Genomic DNA, 24871 nt, shown 5'->3' with positions numbered 1-24871 from the left:
ATCATTTTTAATAGCAGGGCTTAATTGCTACTCAACAGAATTATTGTTAACTGCCATTGAACAATTTTAACCTGAATATTAATAAAATAAAAGTATTCAATGCATTGCTACTTTTTGGCATTTGATTTGTGTGCAGTCAATATACTTTATAATTTGTTCATCCAGTAATCTAGCACATTTTGTTGACATATAAAAGTTAAAGGAACAGACTTTTGGGACAAAGAATGGGGAGTTCTAGGAATTTTTTGTCATTCATATGTAGTATTTTTATTGTTCTGGGAAATCTATTGTGCATATTGAAGTTGATGTTTTTTCCACTGTACAGTTTGTTTTTACATGGATTGGGATAAAATGGGAAGGGTTGCACACTAAAAAAAATATTTTATCCTGTCCAATACAAAGTAAATCAGGGAACCTAGCTGGTCATAAGTTGTAGTTTATTATATCTATTTAAGAATTTGGTATTAATGTTAGTATTTGGTATTATATTAAATAAATTGTCAGAACTCTGTTTGATTGTGAGCTGTGTGGTGTAGACATTTTATCCATTGATAGAGAATGTACACTCATCTCTCTTTTTTTATTTTGGTGAATAGGTGCTGTCTCATTTTCTATTATTCATACTGGTTTTTGTCTATGAGTTGTATAATACTCTCCCTATCTTGGAAAATCTAGAGATCTCAGCATACCTCTTTCATTAAATTGTACTAAGTTGTATAAAAGTACACCACAGATTTTGTCGTTTTTTTGCTAGTTTAGACTTGATAAAGCAAAGTATATTGTACTGAATGTAAAAATGGATAAATAAAAAGATTTAGTATAACAAATGTTAATGTGATTCCATTCAACACTTTAATAGAGCTCAGACATAAGTAGGAATTTATAGAATATTACATTTTATACTCTATTGGCTTTATGGGATTTTACAAATATTGCGACACTTAATTTCACATTCAACAAAGAATATCCTATATAAATATTGATGTGTTCTATTTAAATCTCTATGTGTGCATAGATTATGGCTTACTTGCTATAAATTATTCACTCTGTTACTATTATTAGAAACATACTGAGTCATCCCAGCCATATCTAGTTACAAAAGCTAACACAGGTCATGGCAAATAACTTTGTTTGTAGGGCCTCTGCCAAGGGGGTACTGTTTATTTTTGATTCAACCCTGTGGGTCTCCTCTTAAATCTTGTGACATCTTAAGATCATTTACATATATAATATTTTAGGTTAAGACAGTTGAGTATGCTGTAGTATAAACACTCATTTCACTTTTCTTAAATGAGAGGCATGTACAGATGAAACCCTTCACTGTTTATATTTACCGTCTGGTTCCAGCAGCTTGGAATAATCCAGTTTTCTGACCTCATATTTTTTGTCCAACATCTAGGTCATTGGAGAAGCATTAAAGATTCAGTGGCAAGCCAGATTGGAATCGATCACTTAATTTTACCCAGTTGGATTAAAACAGTAACCCACCCTTCACTTATAAAAGGTTCAATTTCTAAAAATCAAACATTTCCTTTATTTTTCGAAGGATTTAGTTCTATAACAAGACCTAAAACAAGTTTATACAGATCATAATTGTAAACACAAGAGTATGTTAGGTTAGTTAAGCTTTTACATAAGGGACTAAAACTTAACAGCTGTGTCATTTATTTATGAGATGAGCTATTTTTAGACTGTGTTGATGTATTAGTTACAATGTTAGTGTTTTCCTTTTCACCTGGCCAAAGGCCATCATACCCACTCTCTGTTCTACCAAAAGGGGTACACAAGAGGGTTCAGTCGTAGTGTTGATGTTTGGCAAGAAATTTGTAGATATAAACTTTTTTCTTTATTTGAAAAGCACTTCAATGCCCATTATTACAATAGCAATGTATTTGGAAAGATGAAGAGGGAAGGACAGGGGGGCAGGGCTCACGCTAGCAGGCGACTGGGGCGACAAAGTCGCTTTCCTGTCCGTCACTTCGCTTTGCCCGACCATCAAAAGCGAAATCTAGTCGCCCTGTTGTTCACGATACTCGCTTTCATCATCGGCAATATTCAACATTTACCAAGTCGATGAAACAACAATTTTTCTTTTGAAAGTAAAGAAATTCAAAGACATAAACGATTTATTTTCTTTAGAAAACAGGTTAAAGCATTGATTTTTAAGTTGGTTGCATGTTATTTTCATAAAGACAATTTTTTTATCACTTCCGGTACTTGTTGATCGAGAGCGTACATCAAATCATTCTAACTTTCGGCAAAATAAGCTTGTTACTTCATTAGAACCTGATGAAATTTGCCTGAAGTAAATTTGTTATCCTTATATTGCATTAAAATCGTTATATTCCCTTCCATATAGCGTGTCAAACATCGTTTTAATTTTTGTAAATTTTCTTCGTCTGCCATTTAAATTTTTGGGCAAATTATTGTACAACTACGGGTTGGAGTCGGGATTTCATCGGAAACGGACCAGCTATGACAGAAATCTGGATTCTTGCGATAATGACTACGGACACATGAATGGCACAGCTGACAGAAGAAAATTGATCCCAAAAGGAAAAATTACGCATTCCACAAGCATTAACATACTTTTGGTTAGATCTACTTGATTAATGTATATATTTCCATGTATATGCATTGTTTCAATTTATAAATTTAAGTTGCTCAACTCTGGGACTATTACACTAATTTAATTATATTATGTCCAAGCTCAACTGTGTTAAATAAAACTGTTAAATTTAAATATCTATTTAATGAGAAATACTTAATTTCATAAACATGATTACAGAGTAGTTTTTAATTGAATTTTAATTGATATAACAACTTTCTTTTCCTTTTTGATAAAAAATAAGATACATATGGCTCTTTGTATTATAGTAAAAACCAAACATTGTAGCGCCACCAGTGATCAAGCACTTCTCTTTCAAATCTCACCACTTCTCCCTCTCAGTTTCAAAAAGAGAAGTCACTTCTTTCTATGATTCTGAAGTAGTGTGAGCCCTGCAGGGGAGTGGAAAAAATTGAGAAATGATATCAAATGGAGTGGGACAATTACAGAGTGTGTCCAATGTAATTGAAATGAATAGAGGGTAATGGGGTAGATTTAAAAGGTAGGATGGAAGGTTGCTCCAACTTGCTGTTTTACTATGGTCTCTTGTAAACCCCAACAAAACCACTTTAAAAGTTGAGCGAATCATTTAGAATACTGTGGATTCATAATTATTCGTGGGATACCAATTTTCGTGGACTTCAGTGGTACAGGTGAACCAAGAATTTAAATATTCAACGAATTTGCAAATTTCTTATTGGCATTATGCAGACTTTGCAAAACCATGAAATGAAATATCCACGAAAATGCAAGTTTTCCTCAATCCACGAAAATTGGTAACCACGAAAATAAGTGAATCAACAGTTTTTGATTTAAAAGAAGAAATAAACTAGACTGTGTCTTTCTATGTTGTAATGTAACACTACTATTTCAGGTTAGGGTGAAGGTTGGCGCCTGTTGAAACGTTTGAACCTGTCCCAAGTCAGGAACCTGTTGTTCAGTGGTTGTCGTTTGTTGATGTGATTCATAAGCGTTTCTCTTTTCTCATTTTTATACGCCCGTCTAAGGGACGTATTATGGTATATCATGGTCCGTCCATCCGTCCGTCGTCAACATGTCGGACATAAACTCAAAAACCCTTTAACCAATTTGCATAAAACTTTGGTGAATTGTTTATATCTATTGACGTAATCTCCCTTTCGTTTTTTATAAATTTTAGATTTTACGTTTCCGAGTTATGGGGTTTTATTCTTTAAAAAAAAGGGGATTTTCTAGTTTTCGGACAATAACTCAAGAATGCTTTCACCAACTTTAAAGAAATTGTGGTGAATTGTTTATATCTATTGAAATGAGCTCCCTTTAGATTTTACGTTTCCAAGTTACAGGGTTTTATTCATAAAAAAAGGGGGATTTTCCAGTTTTCGGACAAAAAATCAAAAATGCTTTCAACAGTTCGTATGAAACTTTGGTGAATTGTTTATATCTGTTGATGTAAGCTCTGTTTAGAATTTATAAATTTTACATTTTACATTTCTATGTTATAGGGTTTAATTCATTAAAAAAGGTGGGATTTTCCAGTTTTCGGACAATAACTCAAAAATGCTGTCAGCAATTCTTATGAAACTTTGGTTAATTGTTTATATCTATTGATGTAAGCTCCCTTTGCATTTTCATAAATTTCTGATATGACATTGAGAATAAATTGAACTTTGTTTGTTTATAGTCTGACATCAGATTTACTAAGTATTGCGCAACAGCACAGTGTATTGCACAACAGCAAGAAATCTTTAATTATTGAATATAAATTCAATTCATATAACCAATTTCAAGTTCTTTGACTACATTAATTCAGAAACCTATAATATGTCAAATATTTAATACAATCCAAATTCAGACCTGTATCAAGCTTGAATATTGTGTCCATTTTTGCCCCAACTGTTCAGGGTTGGGCCTCTGCGGGCGTATCCAGCTGGGCTCAGCAAAGCATCCTGTTTGAATTGTTTTACACTTGTCATTTTGGGGCCCTTTATAGCTTGCTGTTTGGTGTGAGCCATGGCTCCGTGTTGAAGGCCGTACTTTGACCTATAATTGTTAACTTCTACACGTTGTGACTTGAATGGAGTGTTGTCTCATTGGCTTTCATACCACATCTTCTTATTTCTATGATGTGTTAAGTTTGACTGCTCCTGATATTGATTTAGTTCTGTATCTCAAAAGTAACATCTTCAGTCAATTTTGACACAGGTATCTTGCATGTTTAACTTTTAAACAAGAGAATGCATTATGCAATGTAAAGACAATTGTTAACAAAATTTAAAAACAATAAACTTGTTTGGAAGTTATAATTAATTGAAAACTGCAGAAATTTTTGTAACCAAATAATATTTTGCCAACAAGATTGACTATAGGACTGGCAGATAATAGCAGTAGATTTGAAATAAATGTCTGTGAATCACTCCTATATCTGAGTAGTATATATATGCATCTATAGATATCAAAATATGTAAATGTAGCCAGGTGATAGATGTTATTTACATGTACATGCACTCAAGTGACAACCTACAACATAAATTCTGGAAAAACCTAGTTTTTGTTTCACCTTAAAAATCTATTTATAGCTCAATTTGCCAGGAGCTGGAAGTAGATATATGATACAGTTGAATGTATTTTATAGAGGGGTACATGTTACAACTTTTTAGCTCATTTGATTGAATCTTGCTTGTGATTTACTTTACATAGTTTTGACCTTATGGGCATCAATGTCCCTGAGAAAGATTTAGGGTTGACAAACTAATAAAGAATTTTTGTCTCTTTACAGCTTTTTAGACAGAGTTCATATAGTGAAACAACCAGATTACACTCCAACAGAACAGGTAAATGTACTGTAGAAACAGGTTAAATATATATACTGACTGTAAAACCTCATCCTTTGTCGTTTTGACATGGTGCACTTGTTATCTCATAACTGTCACAATTTTTTAATTCCATTTATATCTGGTATAGCTATTAGCTCATCAATGGACATAATTGGGAAATCAATTGATGAGATCTCAGAATATGCTTTAAAAAATTATGTGAATGGAATTAAAAATGTGAGTTCCAACTAATGGGATACTGAACCAAAGACATAATATTTTGCAATAGTTAAAATATTGCAAATATCAGTAAATTTACAGCTAATTGGAATGTAAAATTCATTATCACTTCTGCAAACTTGGTGGCCAAGTGGTCTAAGTAGCACATCTACAGTGATCATTGTCCTGTTGACTCTCAGGCTGTTTAGTTTGAACTCCCCTTTTGGTGAGGTGTCTTCAACTATCTTAATTGACAAGAATTTAGAGTCGAAGGTTATGGTTTTCTATGGGTACTATGGCTTCCTCCATGATAAAGTTAAGTTTAATGAAAGTAGTTAAACACCAACAAACAAATTAACTATGGAGATGCAAATTTTTCCCTTCTTGAAGTGGCCATAGATTTTGGCAGTTGTTACAAATCAGCTTACAGCAAAGCTACAGAGACCGGATAAATTAATATAACTGGGCATTTGTGGAGTGTGTGCTTTTCTCTGTTTTGTTCCCTATCTGTGTGCAAACTTCAGGGTCGGATCAGATATTTTTGAAAGGGGGGGGGGGGGGGGGGGATATTGCTGAAAATGCTATTTATACCATGAGAAAATTTTGGGAACGTTTTATGCTTTGCCCCCTAAATCCACCACTGAATAATTTCACCACTACATGATCTGAATTTTTCATACAAAAATGGTACAAATAATCACAATGGTAAGATCTAGAAGGCAAAAGGTCAAGGTTGCTGTCAAAACCTTGTCACCTTGACAAGATCACAACACAACCTGAACAGCTTGATTTAACTTAATCATACTTGGTAAAAGCAACTACATGTGTACCAAGATTAAAAAAAAATATGATCTCTGTTAATTTTTCACAGAGACATTCAGATGAAGAACAGCAATAAAAGCACTGAGAATTTGGTTTAAATTGTGTCTAGTGTACATTTGTGTACAGATTTATACAACTATCTTATATCTTTTTATGAAATCAGCCACAATTGATATAGTTTTCAAATGTAAATTTCACAGCTTAAAAGATGACCGCCCTTTCAGTTCTATAAGGGCTCATTTATACTGTGCATTTGTATTTTAATGAGTGATGTAAAATATTAGTCTTCTGGAATTAATATGTTCTATGATCAGATGTTCTTTATTTAGAACTGATCTTGCAAAAAATTTGAGGTGATTTAAATTTCTGAAAAATAAAATTAGTAATTGACAGGTATCAGGAGATTTTTAGTCATACCTGAATATACTTCAATTTATAAATACATATTTCTTATGTTAAATATTTCAAAATGTTGAATATAACGTTTTGTTGAAATCTTGCTTGCATGTAGTTCTGAAGCAATAGAATTTAATGTGCTCACAAAAAACAGAACCATGGGGGATACTGTATCAGGGTGGATTTAAATAGATTTATCATTTTAGCTAGCATTAATTTATTTTAAACATAGAATATAGTTAATAGTATAATTGTGCTGTGCTGTCAATTGATTAATTCTATAAACAACTTATCTACTGACTTGTAAACATATTTTGCATGATATATACGATTTTTTGGTTAAAAGATAAACTAAACGTGGTATTTATTAAGTTCAAAGCATTTTTTATGGATGAGCCTTCATTTGGTATGCATGGTACTGAAAATATGCGTATAACTGACAATTTTGCTGTTTATTTTGCCTCAGCCACCCAAAATATAGTATTAGATTTATTGTTCTAATGGTTTGTAATATGTTGAGTTAATCTTTTGGCCTTATACAAATGGTTCTTAAAAGATTCTAGTAGGCAGCAAATCTATGATCATGGATATTTCAATTTGACCAAATGTTTTGTCTTCTTACACTTTCAATTTCTTTGAGTTTGGGATGTTACTGCATTATGTCTTCAACTTATTCCAATACTGATAATTCATATTTGTTTTTAGTCCTTTACCGACGAAGTCGAAGGGGACTTTAGGTTTGCACTCTGTCTGTCTGTCTGTGTGTCTGTCCATCTGTCAGTCCGGCAAATCAGTTTTCCTCACTACTTGATATTTGGAGTATTGTTTTATCATTACAAGTTACAGATCAAGTTCAAATTTTGTTCCGTCTGATGATTTTGTGCAGAGTTATGGTCCTTTCACATAGAAAATTCACTCAAATAATAATTTTTCCGCTCTTTTTACGTCATGCTTGAAGATATTGATTTGAAAATTGGTATATAGTTTTATAATGACACGTTCAAGTTCGAAATTTGTTCTGGTCTGATGATTTTGTGCAGAGTTATGGTCCTTGGACTTGATATTTATTTTATAGTTTACACCATGACAAGTTATAGATCAAGTTAGAATTTTGTTCCAATACAATGAATATTTAACTGGTAGGGGACTATGTATTGCCATGTAATACTCAGAGAATGCTTGTTTTTATTATGCCCCACCTAGGGGAATTATGTTTTTCGGTCTGTTCGTCCGTTTGTACGTCTGTCCAGCTTCAGATTAAAGATTTTGGTCAAGGTAGTTTTTAATGAGGATGAAGTTCAATCAACTTGAAACTTAGTACACATGTTCCCTATGATATGATCTTTCTAATTTTAATGCCAAATTAGAGTTTTGACCCCAATTTCACGGTCCACTGAACATAGAAAATGATAGTGCGAGTGGGGCATCAGTGTACTATGGACACATTCTTGTTGAAATTGCAATGGGACAGGTTTCATAAATATAAAAATTGGCAGTTGAAATTTTGACAGAATATTTTGAAACAGCATTTCCTGAAATAGGAATAATAAATCTCTCACATTTTTTATCAACAATTGCAACTATAAATGCATGCAAAAAACTCTAAATTTACAGTTGGTTGTGCATTCTGTAATAGCCAGTGATTTGCCTCTGTTTTAAAAGCCTTAATTGTATAGGGAATATTATTATGATGGAAAATTATATTAGCCAAGAGTATTAAAGAAAATCACCATTCAAAGTACTTGACCATTGAATACCTGTTTTTTGCCACTAATAATATCCCATTTAGTAATATATTAAGTAAATATTGTGTCCTTACAACAGATTAGAAATGATTTAATCACAGGAGAACCAACACGCAGAGTATACTGTGTAAACATTCCAAATTAGTATTTAAATTACTTGATTTAAGTAACGCAATCCTCCTTAGTCAACAGTTCTACCACACAGATTTACACCCCCTGCCTGCAAACTACTTTTTGTAGGTAGGGATATAATGGGATGAGCCTTTTTTATGCACTTCCATCAATTTCTTATACTTAAATATTAAACACAGGAGAGGCATGAATTTGCAGTTGATATATCTGTTTCAGCTGCCATTTGCTGTTCTGACAAATACTGTGAAATAATGAAATCTCAACACTTTGCATATATATATACAGTAGCTTGTGTACATTGATTCACATGTTTACATATTTACAAAACACTTGTAAAAGAATGTCATTCCATAGAAAGGTCATCCAGTTAATAGTTTGAATCATTAACATATCTGCAGGTCTTTTGTTTTCACAATTAGTATATGGATGTAATTGTATGTGTTTTTTTTAATGTGTGTAGTACTAATGTAGATTTCTTGTATATTTACATTTACCCAGTACATGTATTCGGCAATATACAAGTGCACTTTTATTTCTTGTATTTTTGCACAATTATTGGAGAGATGAAAGTTTGAATCAGGCATAATGTAAAATTCAGACCCAATTTATTTTTGATAATTTTTAAAATCAAAAGCAAAAATGTTGGTAGGCACATGTACCTTCAGTTAGTCTGAACATACATCTATGGTCTGAAGCATCATATCCTAGTAAAAAGATGTGGATCTTTTCACAATCAAATTTGCAAGAAAAGGAATATAGTAAAAGTTTTTTTAGCTGCCACACATTCACATCCTATTGCCTTCTGTGTATTGGTACTGCAAATTATGTTGTATTGCAATATGGCAAGTAGAACAGCAGACAAAAATCTGCAATACAAGATGGCCAAAACAATTGTTTTTAATGGCAATTCCTATTGATTCTGCCATAATGATAGCCGGTAATAGAGTGTGATATTTTTGTCTTAAAAAATCTCCAAGTGAAACGTTCATTTATTGGGGACTGAAGGTTACATTCTTAAATCCTGCTTTATTAAAAGGATTTAGTGAAAGTACAAATTGTTTTGGAGTTTTCAATGCACAGCTGCATATTTTCAACCTATCTGAACATTTATTTAAATATGGCATTCAAATATGAGGTCAGAGACCCTTATTCTTTTCAATAGTGCCCTAAAGAATTTTAACATGGAAATTCAAAATATCTTATTTGTATTAATCTTTTGTACTTATGATTCAGACTTAAAACTAAATTGATCTATTGATTTTTAATAAAGAAAAAATACTTTGCACAAAAAACACATTAGAAAGGTCAGGGACTTGTAGCTACAGAGAGATATAACAGCATTTGATCCAATGTCCCTTGTTTTATTAGATCACTGTTAATAAATCTAGAAGGCTATTTATTTAAAAATGGTTACTATAAATGCAGGAATTATTGCGAGGTTATCATTAATGCAAATTATATGACTGAGTGAGAATCGCAATAAGAACTCACATTCTGATATCAGAAACATATAACTGTAGGGAGATTTTCCTAAAAGCACAATAGTTATTTCCCATTTTTGTCCTTTCTTCAAAAATCACAATAATAAATGCATACAAAATTTCTGAATTTACAGTACCTAAGAAAATGGCTGCTTAGAATTTTATTGAGGGTTAGGTGGGGATGAAATTATTCATTGCAAAAAGTTCAAAATGTCGGATCAGTTTAATGTTGACAGAGAGTCATGCTCTGTTTTGTGCATTAATATTGTTTTGTACCAGATCTGTGCAGTAATATTGATACCGTCTGAGAATTTCATTTAAATTTCTTTATCAATGAACTTGAACCTAGATTAAGGTGAATTAGATCATGGAAAATTATATAGACACATTTAAATCTTTTATATACCATTTGTAAATGCACATGTATAATGTATGACTTGCCAAGTTTTGGAATTAATACTATTAGACTAGGTAGAATGTGTAAGCATCAAGTACTCCAATTTATAGCATGGTTAGAACTGGTAGAAAAATGTCTTGCAGTCCTTTTTGACACCTTTGAATCAATTATAAAATATTCATCTTACTAGTCTCTAATCTATTGACAACTTTTCTAGCCCCTGGAAGATTTAGAGCTTGCCATATTGTGTTGGCTTTAATCTGTTGTTGAAGATGGTTAGTTGGCTTCTAGATATCTTCTTGTGTTGATAGGTTGCTGTCTTATTGACTAATGTCTTCATATCTGTATTTTTGGCACAAATATAGCCTGTCTAGCCAAAGAGTTTCTAATATTAGCCAGGAAGACTGGCTGTCATTTCCAAATTTTGTTAATAGTCATAGACTTATTACATAACTGGACAAAAGTCATTGGGTGAAAAATTTACAACAGGCCATTGATAAGATATAAAGACAAAGTTATTGACTGTAAAAATTGGCATCAATGCTTGAATGTACTCTTACAGTTTGTTTTAAGAGGTCTATATATTCTGTGATAATGATGCATAAAAATAACATGGCTTCTATTACAACCCAAATAAAACACATGGAGTTAATATGGAAAACATCTATAATATTCCCTTAAGTAGAACTGTATGTCCAAACTGCATACACTGTTTATACCTGTCTAAAGAAAGAGGAGTTTATACATACTTGCCTTTTATACGATAAGATATTATAAAAGCTGACGAAAAAACTAAATATGGAAGATTATGAAAAAAAAATTAAGATGTTGCAAAAGTTCAGTTACATGTACAATATCTGCCTTTATCATTTTTCCCTTCGTCTATATCATCCTGCTCAGTTGCTCTGTAATTCTTGTATCAAAGCTTTGTGATGTGAGCAGAACTTAACAGCAATGTCATAATGTCTGAGAAAAAGTTATCAAAGACATCACAATATGTGAGGTGACGTTTTCAAGCTTTCTTTCGCCAAGCGTAAAACTGTCTAAGGGAGGAGAAAAAGACCAATGAATCACACGATAAACACATTATCAACTTTTCTACATATAGATATTATGAAATATTAGCCGCTCGACACAGTGTGAAGCTTTTTGCTCATTTGCTGCACTCATTTGCCAAAAAGGTTCACATTGTGAGGGGCATCTGATATTTTATGATATTAATGTGTTAGAAAACCCAATAATCTTTACATACAATCTATCTATGAAAGAAAGAATAACCTTTGAAGGAAGCAGATAGAAGTTTGATTTACCACTTTTGAGTTACATTGTTATACATGATAACTATGTTTTGTGTGTTGAACAAATGAATTTGTTTCTGTTAATATTTATATGTTAACAAGACTTTCTGTTAATATTTATATGTTAACAAGACTTTCTGTTAATATTTATATGTTAACAAGACTTTCATTTTCTTTTGCAGGATATATTACGGTGTAGAGTATTAACGTCAGGAATCTTTGAAACAAAATTTCAAGTGGAAAAAGTTAATTTTCAGTAAGTGCTTTTATGTACCAGTTTAGAAATCCTTATTTTGGGTTAGACTCAGCTACCTCGAAACAAAAATAGATAGTTGATTAATCCAGAAATATTTGATGATCACACAAAAAAAAAAAAAAAAAAAAAAAAAAACCAACGAAACAATATAGAACAACATATGGCCTAGGTCAAGGTTAAATTGGAGTTATCCTAGTCTTAAAAGAATGGATACACCTAACTGTATAAACAGATCATATGTAATCAAAGTATACCACACAACAAATATATCCACATATGTTACAGAAACAACTAGTGAAGTACTCTTTCATAATACCAATACAAATACATAATACATAGAAGAATAACAAAATAAGGAAAAAGAAACAGGATATTTAGAACAGTTTCAGATACTATGCCTGAGTTTTTCTGTGCATACCCTTTCTTAAGTGTTAAAAAATAAGGATCCAATTTCACTGTTTTGATTAAGGACACAGAATGTTGAACATCTAGTGGCAATACAGTTCATCCATGCATTGTACTCAGTGCAGCAACGAATATAGTGAAGCCAGTAAAACAAATATTATTATTATATTATTCATATGTTTTGGAGTTTAGTGTGACATCCATTTTCATTGAACTAGTACACAGTTTTGTTTAGGGGCCAGCTGAAGCCCACCTCCAGATGCAGGATTTTCTCGCTGTGTTGAAGACCCATTGGTGGCCATCAGCTGTTTTCTAGAAATTAGAAAAATATGTTGACTGTAAAGCCATACTTTGGTCAAATACATTGCTTTTACACCAGTATAACAGAACTCCTTTATCAGGACCCACTTTTTATACGACCGCAAAAAAAATTTTGTGGTCGTATATTGGTATGACGTTGGAGTCGTCGTCGTCGTCCGAAGACACATTGGTTTTCACACTCTAACTTTAGTTTAAGTGAATGGATCTCTATGAAATTTTACCACAAGGTTCAATACCACAAAAGGAAGGTTGGGATTGATTTTGGGGGTTATGGTACCAACAGTAAAGGAATAAGGGGCCAAAAGGGGCCAAAAATAAGCATTTTTGTAACTTCCAGACATAACTTGTATTCAAGTGTATGGATCTCTCTGAAATTGTACTGCAAGGTACCATACCACAAAGGGAAGGCTGGGATTGATGATGGGGGTAATTGCCTCAAAATTTTAGGAATTAGGGGCCAAAAAAGGGGCAATAAACAAGCATTTTTCTAGTTTCATGACAATAACTTGTGTGTAAGTGTATAGATCTTTCTGAAATTGTATTACAAGGTTCCATATCACAAAGGGAAAGCTGGAATTGAGTTTGGGGGTAATTGCCGAAACGTTTAGGAATTGGGGGCCAAAAAGGGGCCAAAAATAAGCATTTTTCTAGTTTCCAGACAATAACTTGTGTTCAAGTGTATGGATCTCTCTGAAATTGTACTGCAAGGTACCATACCACAAAGGGAAGGCTGGGATTGATGATGGGAGTAATTGCCTCAATATTTTAGGAATTAGGGGCCAAAAAGGGGCAAAAAACAAGCATTTTTCTAGTTTCAGGACAATAACTTGTGTGTAAGTGTATGGATCTTTCTGAAATTGTACTACAAGGTTCCATATCACAAAGGGAAAGCTGGGTTTGAGTTTGGGGGTAATTGCCCTACTTGTTTAGGAATTTGGGGCCAAAAAGGGGCCAAAAAACACATTTTTTCTAGTTTCCAGACAATAACTTGTGTTCAAGTGTATGGATCTCTCTGAAATTGTACTGCAAGGTACCATACCACAAAGGGAAGGCTGGGATTGAGTTTGGGGGTGATGAATCATAAGGGGGTTCAAAAATTTGGGGGGGGGGTTTCCTTTTTTTTTTCTTTTAAAATTTTCCATTTTAAGTTGGTTATTTCTGATTTATATTTAAAAGCAAATAAAAATGATATGGTAGGAGATACACACCAAACAGGATGTGTAAATTTTTATAAAATAAGTATTGTGCAATAGCAAGAAATTTTCAATTGCACAGTATTGCACAATAGCAAGAAATCTTCAATTGCACAGTATTGCGCAATAGCAAGAAATCTTCAATTGCACAGTATTGCGCAATAGCAAGAAATATCCAATAGCACAATATTGCGCAATAGCAAGAAATTGTCAATCGTACAGTATTGCGCAATAGCAAGAAATATTCAATTGCACAGTATTGTGCAAAAGAAGATACTTCGTATAAATTGCTTATTTCTTGACCAATTTCAATGGGGTTTCATTCTTGAATTCTTGGGGTTCTTTAATATGCTGAATCTAACCGTGTATTAAGTTTTTGGATTTTGGGCCCTGTTTTTAAATTGGTCCACATTGAAGTCCAAAGGGTCCAAAATTAAACTTTGTTTGATTTCATCAAAAATTGAATTATTGGGGTTCTTTGATATGCCGAATCTAACCGTGTATTTAGATTCTTAATATTTGGTTCCGTTTTCAAATTGGTCTACATTAAGGTCCAAAGGGTCAAAAAATGAAACTTAGTTTGATTTTAAGAAAAATTGAATTCTTAGGGTTCTTTGATATGCTGAATCTAAACATGTATTTAGATTTTTGATTATGGGCCCAGTTTTCAAGTTGGTCCAAATCGGGGTCTTAAATTAAACTTTGTTTGATTTCAACAAAAATTGAATATATGGGGTTCTTTGATATGCTGAATCTAACCATGTATTTAGATTTTTGATTTTTGGGCCCCGTTATCAACTTTGTCCACATTGAGGTCAAAAGGGTCCAAAATTAAACTTTGTTTGATTTCATCAAAAATTGAATTCTTGGGGTTCTTTGATATGCTGAATCTAACCATGTATTTAGATTTTGGATATTGGACCATAATAGGTGAATGTCCAATTTAAAATTTTTAATTCTTAGACCACATTCATTCTGTGTCAGAAACCTATGCTGTGTCAAATATTTAATCGCAATCCAATTGCAAAGCTGTATCAAGCTTGAATGTTGTGTCCATACTTGCCCCAACTGTTCGGGGTTCGACCTCTGCGGTCGTATCAAGCTGTGCCCTGCGGAGCATTTTATTATGTAATGCTCAAATGACATGTAAAATGTGACATATATAAATTTTTGTTTTTTAGGAGCAACAATGATAGGTGATTGATTGTTTATTGTTTACTTAATGTACAGTGGCAAATATTTCATCCATCAATAGGACAACTTATGATAGAACTACATATTAGATTGTTAAATCAATTTTGCTATTGGTTCACTTCAAAAAATGAAACCAAAATTAAAGATGTTGTAAATGATGGTACAATGCATGGATGGACAGGAAATAAAATGGCAATTTCACGATAAATGGAAGACAAGAAATAGCTTGCACTTTGCTTTTTACCAATTTGAAGGAAACGCTGAAAAATGAGCTTCAAGCATGAACACATGTAAAATAAAAATTTTCATTTTCCACTCTAATTAAAGAATGTTTAAGTTGTTATTATAGCACAATTACATTTTTTTATAGTATGTTTGATGTGGGAGGCCAGAGAGATGAAAGAAGAAAATGGATTCAGTGTTTTAACGATGTTACAGCTATCATTTTTGTCACAGCCTGCAGTAGTTATAACCTTGTTTTAAGAGAGGATGCTACTACAAATAGACTCAGAGAGTCATTAAACCTTTTCCAAAGTATTTGGAATAACAGGTAGATAGAATGTTGTTGTTTGTGCATCATAGATTCCATACGAAAATAAGAAGATGTGGTATGATTTCTAATGAGACATCTATCCACCAGAGTTCAAATGTTGTGGATATCCATGTCAGTATATAAAGTCATCTTGGAAAAGTTTCTGGCTGAAGAAAAAGAGACCTTCAGCATATTCTGGGAAGAGAAACTGGAAGACATTCAGCGTTGTGGCATGAAAAAGTTCTATTATTAGTACATGTTGCAATTAACTTTTAAGCAAAATATATCTAGTCCAATTGAAAAAAAAAATCAATTGGCCTCTTTTGCGGCATTTCTTTATTTGTCAACAATGAAATATCAATCCAAGTTCAGAAAAAAAAATATTTGGTTCATATAACATATTGCCAGTAAGTGGTAGGGATTTCTCTTCTGTTATTATTACTTAATATTTCTACACAATTCATGTGCTTTAAGTGTTGAATTTGAGTCAAAGAAGGTTTTTCATGTATATTGCTGAGTCAGAAATATTTCATGGAAGGATTGGAAAAGTCAATAATATGAAAATAGGAGATCTGAGGTATACCTAAATGAGACAGCAACCAGACAACTTAGATAACCGTTTGTCTTTCTATACAAATTTTAGATATTCTCTGTAGATTTTTTTCTATTCGATCTGTAAATGGAAAGAAATAGCCAAACACAGATACTACATAGATCGCTTGCAACCAAAGAGGGGGGTACACATGATTACATTAAAAAATATTTCAGGGATCAATACATGTATATTTGAAGTTGGCAAGTTACAAGTTGGTACTTAAAAACAACTTGATATTGATTGTATTTACAAGTCTATAAATTATAAGAGATCATCTGAGAATCCTCTACAATTTTACCAAATGGAATCTCATGCTAGCTTTTAGCTATGCTGTTCTTGACTTGTTTTAAAAATTCTCTCTTTTTTTTTCTTTTTCAGGTGGCTACGAACAATCTCCATTATATTATTTTTAAACAAACAAGACCTTCTAGCTGAAAAAATTAAGGCTGGCAAATCAAAGCTTGAAGATTATTTCCCAGACTTTAAACGATACCAAATACCTAATGATGGTAAGACACTATTGTCAGTGCTAAAAAATTACAAGTTTGATTTAGCATTTTGATCTAATTGGAATGGGATTCCATAAACTAACTGCCATGTGTAATAGTACACTGCTTATTAATTGATAATATTGTTGATAAAGATCAAAATATGAAAGTAAGATTAAACCCTGCGAATTCAAAATTAACAAGAATTTTCCATGTTAATTTTAATCGATGCAACTCTTATTTTGTCTCATTTTAATAAGGACGAATACCTTGCAATAGTTCTTATGTTGCTTGCTTTTGAAACAAAATAGAAATATTTTTAGATAATACAAATCTACTTTTTATCCCCCCGCCGTAGTGGAGGGGGCATTAAAATGTACCTTTGTCCGTCTGTACGTACGTACGCCCGTACGTCCCAAAATTGGTTTCTGTTCTCTAACTTGAGTTTGCCTCAACTAAATGTTATGAAACTTATACACAATGCTAATTACCACAAAACACAGATCAAGTTTGAATTTTGTTGGCGTCACTTTAACCGTTCTAGAGTTATGCCCCTTTATAAATGGAAAAATTGCAAAATTTTTACTTTCCGTTCCCTTACTTAAGTTTGCCTCAACCAAATGTTATGAAACTTATACACAATGCTTATTACCACAAAACACAGATCAAGATTGAATTTTGGTAGCGTCACTCTAACTGTTCTAGAGTTATGCCCCTTTATAAATGGAAAAATTTCAAAATATTTAGTTTCCATTCTCTAACTTAAGTTTGCCTCAACCAAATTATATGAAGCTTATACACAATGCTTATTACCACAAAACACAGATCAAGTTTGAATTTTGGTGTCGTCACTTTAACCGTTCTAGAGTTATGCCCCTTTATAAATGGAAGAATTGCAAAATTTTTAGTTTCTGTTCTCTAACTTAAGTTGCCTCAACCAAATGTTATGAAACTAATACACAATGCTTTTTATCACAAAACACAGATCAAGTTGAATATTGGTAGCGTCACTTTAATCATTATCGAGTTATGCCCCTTTATAAATCGAAAAATTGCAAAATTTTTAGTTTCCGTTCTGTAACTTAAGTTTGCCTCAACCAAACATTATGAAACCTATACACAATACTTATTACCTTAAAACTCAGATCAAGTACAAATTTGGGTAGCGTTCTTGAGTTATGTCCCTTTATAATGTTGTATGCAAGCGGGGGCATCATCTGTGTCCATGGGGACACATTCTCCATTTTTTTCTAACTTATATGTAGCTGATTTATATTTGAATTTTAATGGACAGTAAAAAAAAATTCAAAATGATTTAAACATTGTTTTCAATTATATTAAGATGCACATGATACTCTCATATATATGCTCATCATAATGGTGATTATTTCTCTACCAATGACATTTTGTTATGTTAAATGTACAAGACAATTGTCAGCGTCTTAAGATAGAATACTTCTAGCAGACAGGTTTATAAATGTCCAGGAATCAGAAAAACTCTTGTGTATTCAGATACACAAGTTACCATTTTCATTATCTTTATTTTTCATCACTGCTTTAGTTTGGTTTCACATAGGTGTCAAGTTTTTAGATGTCAATGGGAGTCTCCCAATTTAAAAACTTAAACGAAAATCTTTATCAGAATATTTTGAAAGAGAGGTAGTCTCCAACTTGGAAAACTGCTGGACAGTAACAGTGTATTGCAAATGATATAGTTATTAACGATTAAAATTATTTAAATATTGATTGAAAAAATCTTTCATATTATAAATTCATCTGTATAAAGTACAGTAATAAAACCAAGATGAAAATCTAATTAACCCAACTAGAAATTACCTAAGGGAAGGAGATCCCCCACTTGGAGGTTTGAAAGGTTGACACATATGCTTTCATTTTTAATACAGTTTGATTTGTTTTTGTTTAGTTTGCATATTTATTTCGTTTTTATTTTTGTCTGTTTTATTTTCATTTTCCTAGAAAACCAAAACACAGACCTATCAAATCTTGATTTTTACCCTCCAAATCATAGATGGGTTCAAAGTGAGAAATAGTCCATGTATATTTGTTGTTGAAATCTGTTGTTAACTTTTCAGTGAAATTATTCATGGGATACCAGTATTCATGCATTTTTGGGGGAATAGGTACACCACAAATTTAAACGTTTTAAGAGGTATAAATTTTCTATAAGTTTTGTTTACAGACTATGGCAAAACCACAAAATCAAATATCCATGAAAATACAAGTTTTCTTCAATCCATGAAAATTGGTATCTGCAAATATAAATGAATCCACAGTACTTAGCAAACATAGACTTTCTGTTACTTCAAACGGAAACTATTTGCAACAATATTATATTATATTGATCATGAAAGTATATAAAATCCAAGTTGCAATATTTTACTGGAAATGAAAGAGACTTATAATACGATCTTAACATTTAAGGAGCTTGATTTGTTGCCCAATTCACTTTCTGTTGTGGTTCATTGACAAAAAGCATACATCTTTGCACTAGATTAAGATGTTTTGTATGTTGATTTGCTTGTGTTGTTTGTTCCTGCATGTTTATTATTTTTTAGTTTTATCATTACTAACATCATAATCCTTATTTTATACATTGTGTAATCATTATTATTCATTGAGTTACAAGAAGAAGGTGCGATGAAAACCTATATTTGGAACCAGGTATTAAAAACAAAGTAAGGTCATACAATAAGTATGGTATAGTCTGGTCACCTTAGTGTATAAAATGTCACTGATAAGTTAAATAATTAAAAGGTGGATGGTTTACCACTAAGTATCAATGAAATTGACCTCAATGAATTTGTGATTACAAAATTCTAAAAGAGATGTTGATCCAGTTGACAGCAAGCATCAACCATGATGCAGATCAAACATATAAACCAGTACACATTGAAATACTGACATAACATGAATTTTTGGAAACTGTATGATTTATACATTTATGAACTCGGTATTTTACTATTTGAAGGAATTTTACTTTGTATTCTGCACAGCTGCAGTCATTAGTAAAGGAGGAGTTTTAACATCCCAAAAATTATAATCACACCCTTAGTCTTCTGCCGATGTCAGTAAATGTTGTGGGATATACTGTTACGAGACAGCAACACTGCAATATAAAAAAAAAAAATTGTTTGATTACATATAAAAGCAAGATATCAATATATATTTATTATTAATCATTGAACTTTATGATATATAATTTCCAGAATATTATCAATGTCTTGACCAATGAAAGCATTTACATGAAGTAATGTTGTACTATTTTTTTTTTCGATTCAGCTTGTGTAGATCCAGGGGAAGACGCAGAGGTTGTTAGAGCAAAATATTTCATACGTGATGAATTTTTGGTAGGTTCTATTTGTAGTGTGATGTCAACTTGGCTTACATTCCGCTGTTATGTCTGCTTTAATTGTGAGAGCGAGCATCTACTTGATATTTAACTCGTACCCTTATCCGTCTGTTAATGACATCCTATATGTTTTATATAATGGCTGATTATGGTTTTGAGTAAGATGTTACTTTGTACTACCCCCGTCCCCTCCCCAAAAAAAGATTTAAATTCATAGCATTGTTCACCATTGCTAATTTGAATTTATCAGAATAGTAATTATTGATTTTAAAGTTATTTTTTTATGTACAAAAGTTATGATATCAAGGCTTATTGTTCTTGTGGGCAACAATTGTCTTGTGTCAAAAGGCATGCCATTAAACCCATGTGTGATAAGTATCATTTCCATCGAGAATCTATAGAAGATATCAACAAAACATCTTCCGCATGAAATCAGTAGCATCACGGTTAGATTGGACATACAACTTACTTTACATGTAAAGAGTTTAAAAGGATTTAAAATTTCCGAGAAGTTTTAATCCATCATGTAATTTTTCCTTGATTATTTGTCTCGGATTCAAGAAAGAATTCAAAGTCGCGTCGTTTATTTTCCAACAAGAAAAGGAAATAGATATTTCATACACTGGAATGACTGCAATAACATGAGAAATTTTATTTAACAACAATGAAAAAATTAGGTAAGAACTTGCAGTTGAAATTTCTCTTTTGATTAATCTCACTCCACTAGATTAAATATATACTTATTTAGAAGTGATATTGCACACAAGTATTATATTAATACACACCTGTAGTACTAAATAAAAGTTCTCCTGCTTTGTTTGAACTATTAGCATTTGAAGTGATGCAATTAAACTTAACTCCAAAATTATTTTAATTGGTAGTTATTAGCACTTGTAGAGTGATTTGCCAAAATTGAGTGGATTTGGGTTTTTAAAAAACATTTTAGGATATTAATTTTAATTGGTTAGTGCACAAACAAAATATATAAGAAAAAATTCTGATATGATTTAGAATATTAGATTGGTGTGTTTAGTTTTAGAGGCATATGTTTGTTTAATGAAAAGTGTTCAATTTTGATTTCACTCTGAATTTAGATTGAAATCTTTTCTTCAAGTTCCAGTGAAATGCAATCTTTATACAAAGGCATTTACCAATGTAGCTTCTCATCTCACAATTAAAGCACAGAAAACAGTGATGACATGTTCTGCTGGCTTTCAATGTTTTCTCACATGATTTACAATTTAATATGTTTTCAGATAGCAATATATTTTAAATAGAACCTTTAGAATAGTAGTAGTTGCAGTATTTTACCTTTTTTTTGCCATTCTTCTAATTTCTCGTCATATTACTTATTCATACAAGACATTATATAGACAAAACATCTTAATACATTTAAAAATATCAGCCATTTCAAAACCACACTCAGAAGATTAAATCTATGCTTTTTTTCATGTTAATTATAAATCAAGTAAAGATGCATATATTTATTTTGTATTTCTTATACTGTGGATTCATTTATTTTTTCGTGGATTGAGGAAAGATTGTATTTTCGTGGGTATTTGATTAAGTGGTTTTGCCAACATAAAGAAAATTTGTACTTCGTTGAACATTTAAATTTGTGGTTTACCGTTACCCACGAAATCCATGAAAATTAGTATCATGTGAAAGATTATAAATCCACAGTACTTTGCTACCACTAAACAATTGCCTTTCTATGCTGTACAAGCTTTTTAAACAAGCAACAATCAATAGTTTAAAGATGAGAAGTTGGCAAGGTGTTTTATGCTCAAATATCCTGTCAACAAAAGTCTCCATTATTTTATATTATTTGCCAAAGCTTTTTAGATTTCTAGTAAACAATTGCCACCATAATTTCATATTTTTGTAGAAACTATTCATTTATTTGCTGTAAGTTTTCATTCTGTTTTAGTTAACTTATTTTTTTGTATTATTTATTTGCTTTATGTGCTACATTAGCTTATAACTGGATATAGAATGTCTGAAGTGGTGAGTTTTCAGTTGTAAGACAATGTTTCTACATTTGTTTGTTTCTATCTTGTTTTCCTTCTATTGATTTTTTATCCAAACTTTTATTGTTGTGTTAAATATGTTAAAACCTTTTTACTTAAATGTTTTATTACTTTGAAATGTTACGACCATCATGGTCATTTGCCTCAATTGTTTGTGGTCATCAGTTTGATCCCCAGCTTGGTCAAACCAAAGACTTTAAAATTGATATATGTTGCTTTCAGCAATTTCGAGTAAGAACGAAGATAGCCAATTTTGAGTTAAAATAATGTGTAGTGATTAGGTGAAATGCCCTCCAGCATAGTGTAACTAGTAGAGAGTTGTAGGTCAGGTTCAGAATATTGAACTATTACAAAGCAGGGTTCATATTCTTATCACACATACATTTGCTCCTCTTAAATAAATTTAGTATTTGCAGTTGTTGGTCTTAAGTTACAAAATGATACTAAAAGGTACAAAAAAATCTTGCATGTTTAGAAAATAAAGATATTTATTTGTTTTTATTGAGGGTTGGTAAGAAGAAAAAATCTGAAACCCTATGACGGACAATCAAAGTTCAGTGTTTGTTTACTTCTCTCTGTTGTTCCTTATCATTGCATTTATAATTTAATAACAAGTAAAAAAAAGCAAAACAGCAGAAAGCAATGTTTTCAAGGATTTAAAGAAAACGAAAACACATTTATAATTGGTCGTTTACATTGTAATACTGTTGTTCCTCTGTCCTTTTGATGTAAAAACTTCTATATGTGGGTAAGTGTTCTTATCCTTTTGATCATTTTCATAAAAGATATATAACTATATATTTATTTACATTCCAAATGTACTACTAGAAGTCCAGGAGTTAAGTATGAACTTCTGGTTATATGTCACATAATTACTACCTAGCCCACTGTAATTTGGTCTTTAAAAATTGCTATTTTACGTGTTTAAAAACATCAACATTATTTTGCAAAATCTGTGATTTATCCTTTGTGACTACAATACTGGCCATGCGAGACCTTCTTGGGTAGTCAAGGTCCTTAAACACTCCAGTCATAAAAGAGTTGACCAAAAAGTGACTGTTTATAACTGTCAGAGACTGAACTGTGAAATCCAGTCGTAGACAGTCATCAACAGTCATTAATAGTCCTTGACAGTCAAGATAGAGTTCAAAAAGACTCATTACTTGTTTCAATGAATATCAGTTGTATTTAGTCAAGTGAAGTGATTGGAATGAACTGTTGAAAAAAAAACTTGAAGTTGCACACAGTCCTTGTTTGAAAATTGAAATATAGTTTGGAATGGCAAGTCATTTTGGTTTATAGTGCTAAACTGGAAAATTAAATTTTCTGATGCAGTTAAAGATTACTGTGTTAACAAAGAACACAATGTCCACTTTTATGCAAAATTCCCTTATTGCATGAATGCAGTTGAGCAAAAAGCCACTATACATACTTTTGTTAGTATAAAAACTTGCATACATTTGGAATTGACCTAAAGCAGCCTAGTTGAGAATAGTTATTTTAAAAATACTCCAATCATTCTATTCTGGATGTTTGATTTTTCGTCTCGGCTGTGATGGAAGTTGTAAAGGCGAGACAGCAATCATATAGATTCATTTTGCAATATTTCAGGTTCAGTCAGTGGATTGAAGTTTTATTAGGGATCATTTATTTGTCAAACATTCATGGAATTTCACAACACTTGAACAGAAGCTTCTTCATTATCAAGAAATAGTTTTTTTCTTCATTTCTTCATATTTTAATTAGAAATGGACTCCTTGACAAATCTTTTGTTCTGTTTCTTAAACCATCAAAACATCCTCATCAAAAGCTGGAATTTTGAGCAAGCCAATCTTCCTCTATTTTACTGCTGATGTTTAAGAGTTTGACAACATAGGACCAGCTTAATGGAAATTAACACTTATATTGACATTTGTGGTAATGCAATAAATGCAATTGCATATTGTCAAGTTTTGTGTATCACAACATGCTACAGGATACTGTGAAATCATAATTTAATACAAAACTCATGATTCTTCATCCCTTCACAGTTTGCCAGCAAGTGAAGGGGATTTATTGTTGTGCCCTTTCATTTTCTTCCGTCGTTCTGACCTTCCCCAAGTATAACAGTTGTTTAGATTTTAATTACATAGCTTGAGATACATTTGACAAATTTTTTGGTATAAGATATATTGACAAGTTCTAGATGTATATTGGTTTTGTCCCAGTTGACATACATTTGGCATTCTTTTGACATTTATACTTGTCCTGATTTTTTGGAGTAAAGATTTCATTCTGGCTGGTTAGCTTTATTAGCCTGTGATAGTCGAGGACCAACAACATAGTTGAGAAAGGTGAACATTCTTTAGATCCTTTAAATGTTCATGTCAGGCAATTTATTAATATTATAAACTCCGACGCTGAATTTACTAATAAAATTTATGTGTACTACTTGTATTATACTTGTAAAGTAAAACATATTATAAATAGTTTCACAAGTTGCAGAAAATTTTGTATAATGGATGAACCTACAGTTATGGACAAAGGGAGATAACTCAAATTCAGCTATTGCCTAATTATGTTTTTGTTACAAAGCAATGTTCACAATACAAAAT

At 31.9% G+C, this 24871-nt stretch overlaps 1 protein-coding gene across 2 annotated transcripts in view; it reads left to right on the top strand.

Moving 5' to 3' along the window:
- The window catches only part of LOC127702429 (guanine nucleotide-binding protein G(s) subunit alpha-like), a 64764-nt gene that overhangs the window by 21475 nt on the left and 18418 nt on the right, over positions 1-24871 (top strand). For both annotated transcript variants that reach the window (XM_052206628.1, XM_052206629.1), the window contains exons 6-10: positions 5367-5421; positions 12076-12149; positions 15633-15812; positions 16768-16898; positions 20178-20245. In XM_052206628.1, the coding sequence (XP_052062588.1) occupies positions 5367-5421; positions 12076-12149; positions 15633-15812; positions 16768-16898; positions 20178-20245 (508 nt within the window). The remainder of the gene's footprint in view (positions 1-5366; positions 5422-12075; positions 12150-15632; positions 15813-16767; positions 16899-20177; positions 20246-24871) is intronic.

The sequence above is a fragment of the Mytilus californianus genome, unplaced genomic scaffold, assembly GCF_021869535.1.
Source record: "Mytilus californianus isolate M0D057914Y unplaced genomic scaffold, xbMytCali1.0.p SCAF_5, whole genome shotgun sequence".
Lineage (NCBI taxonomy): Eukaryota > Metazoa > Mollusca > Bivalvia > Mytilida > Mytilidae > Mytilus > Mytilus californianus.
Note: the sequence above shows the minus strand (reverse complement) of the source record. Positions and strands in the feature narration are given on the sequence as shown.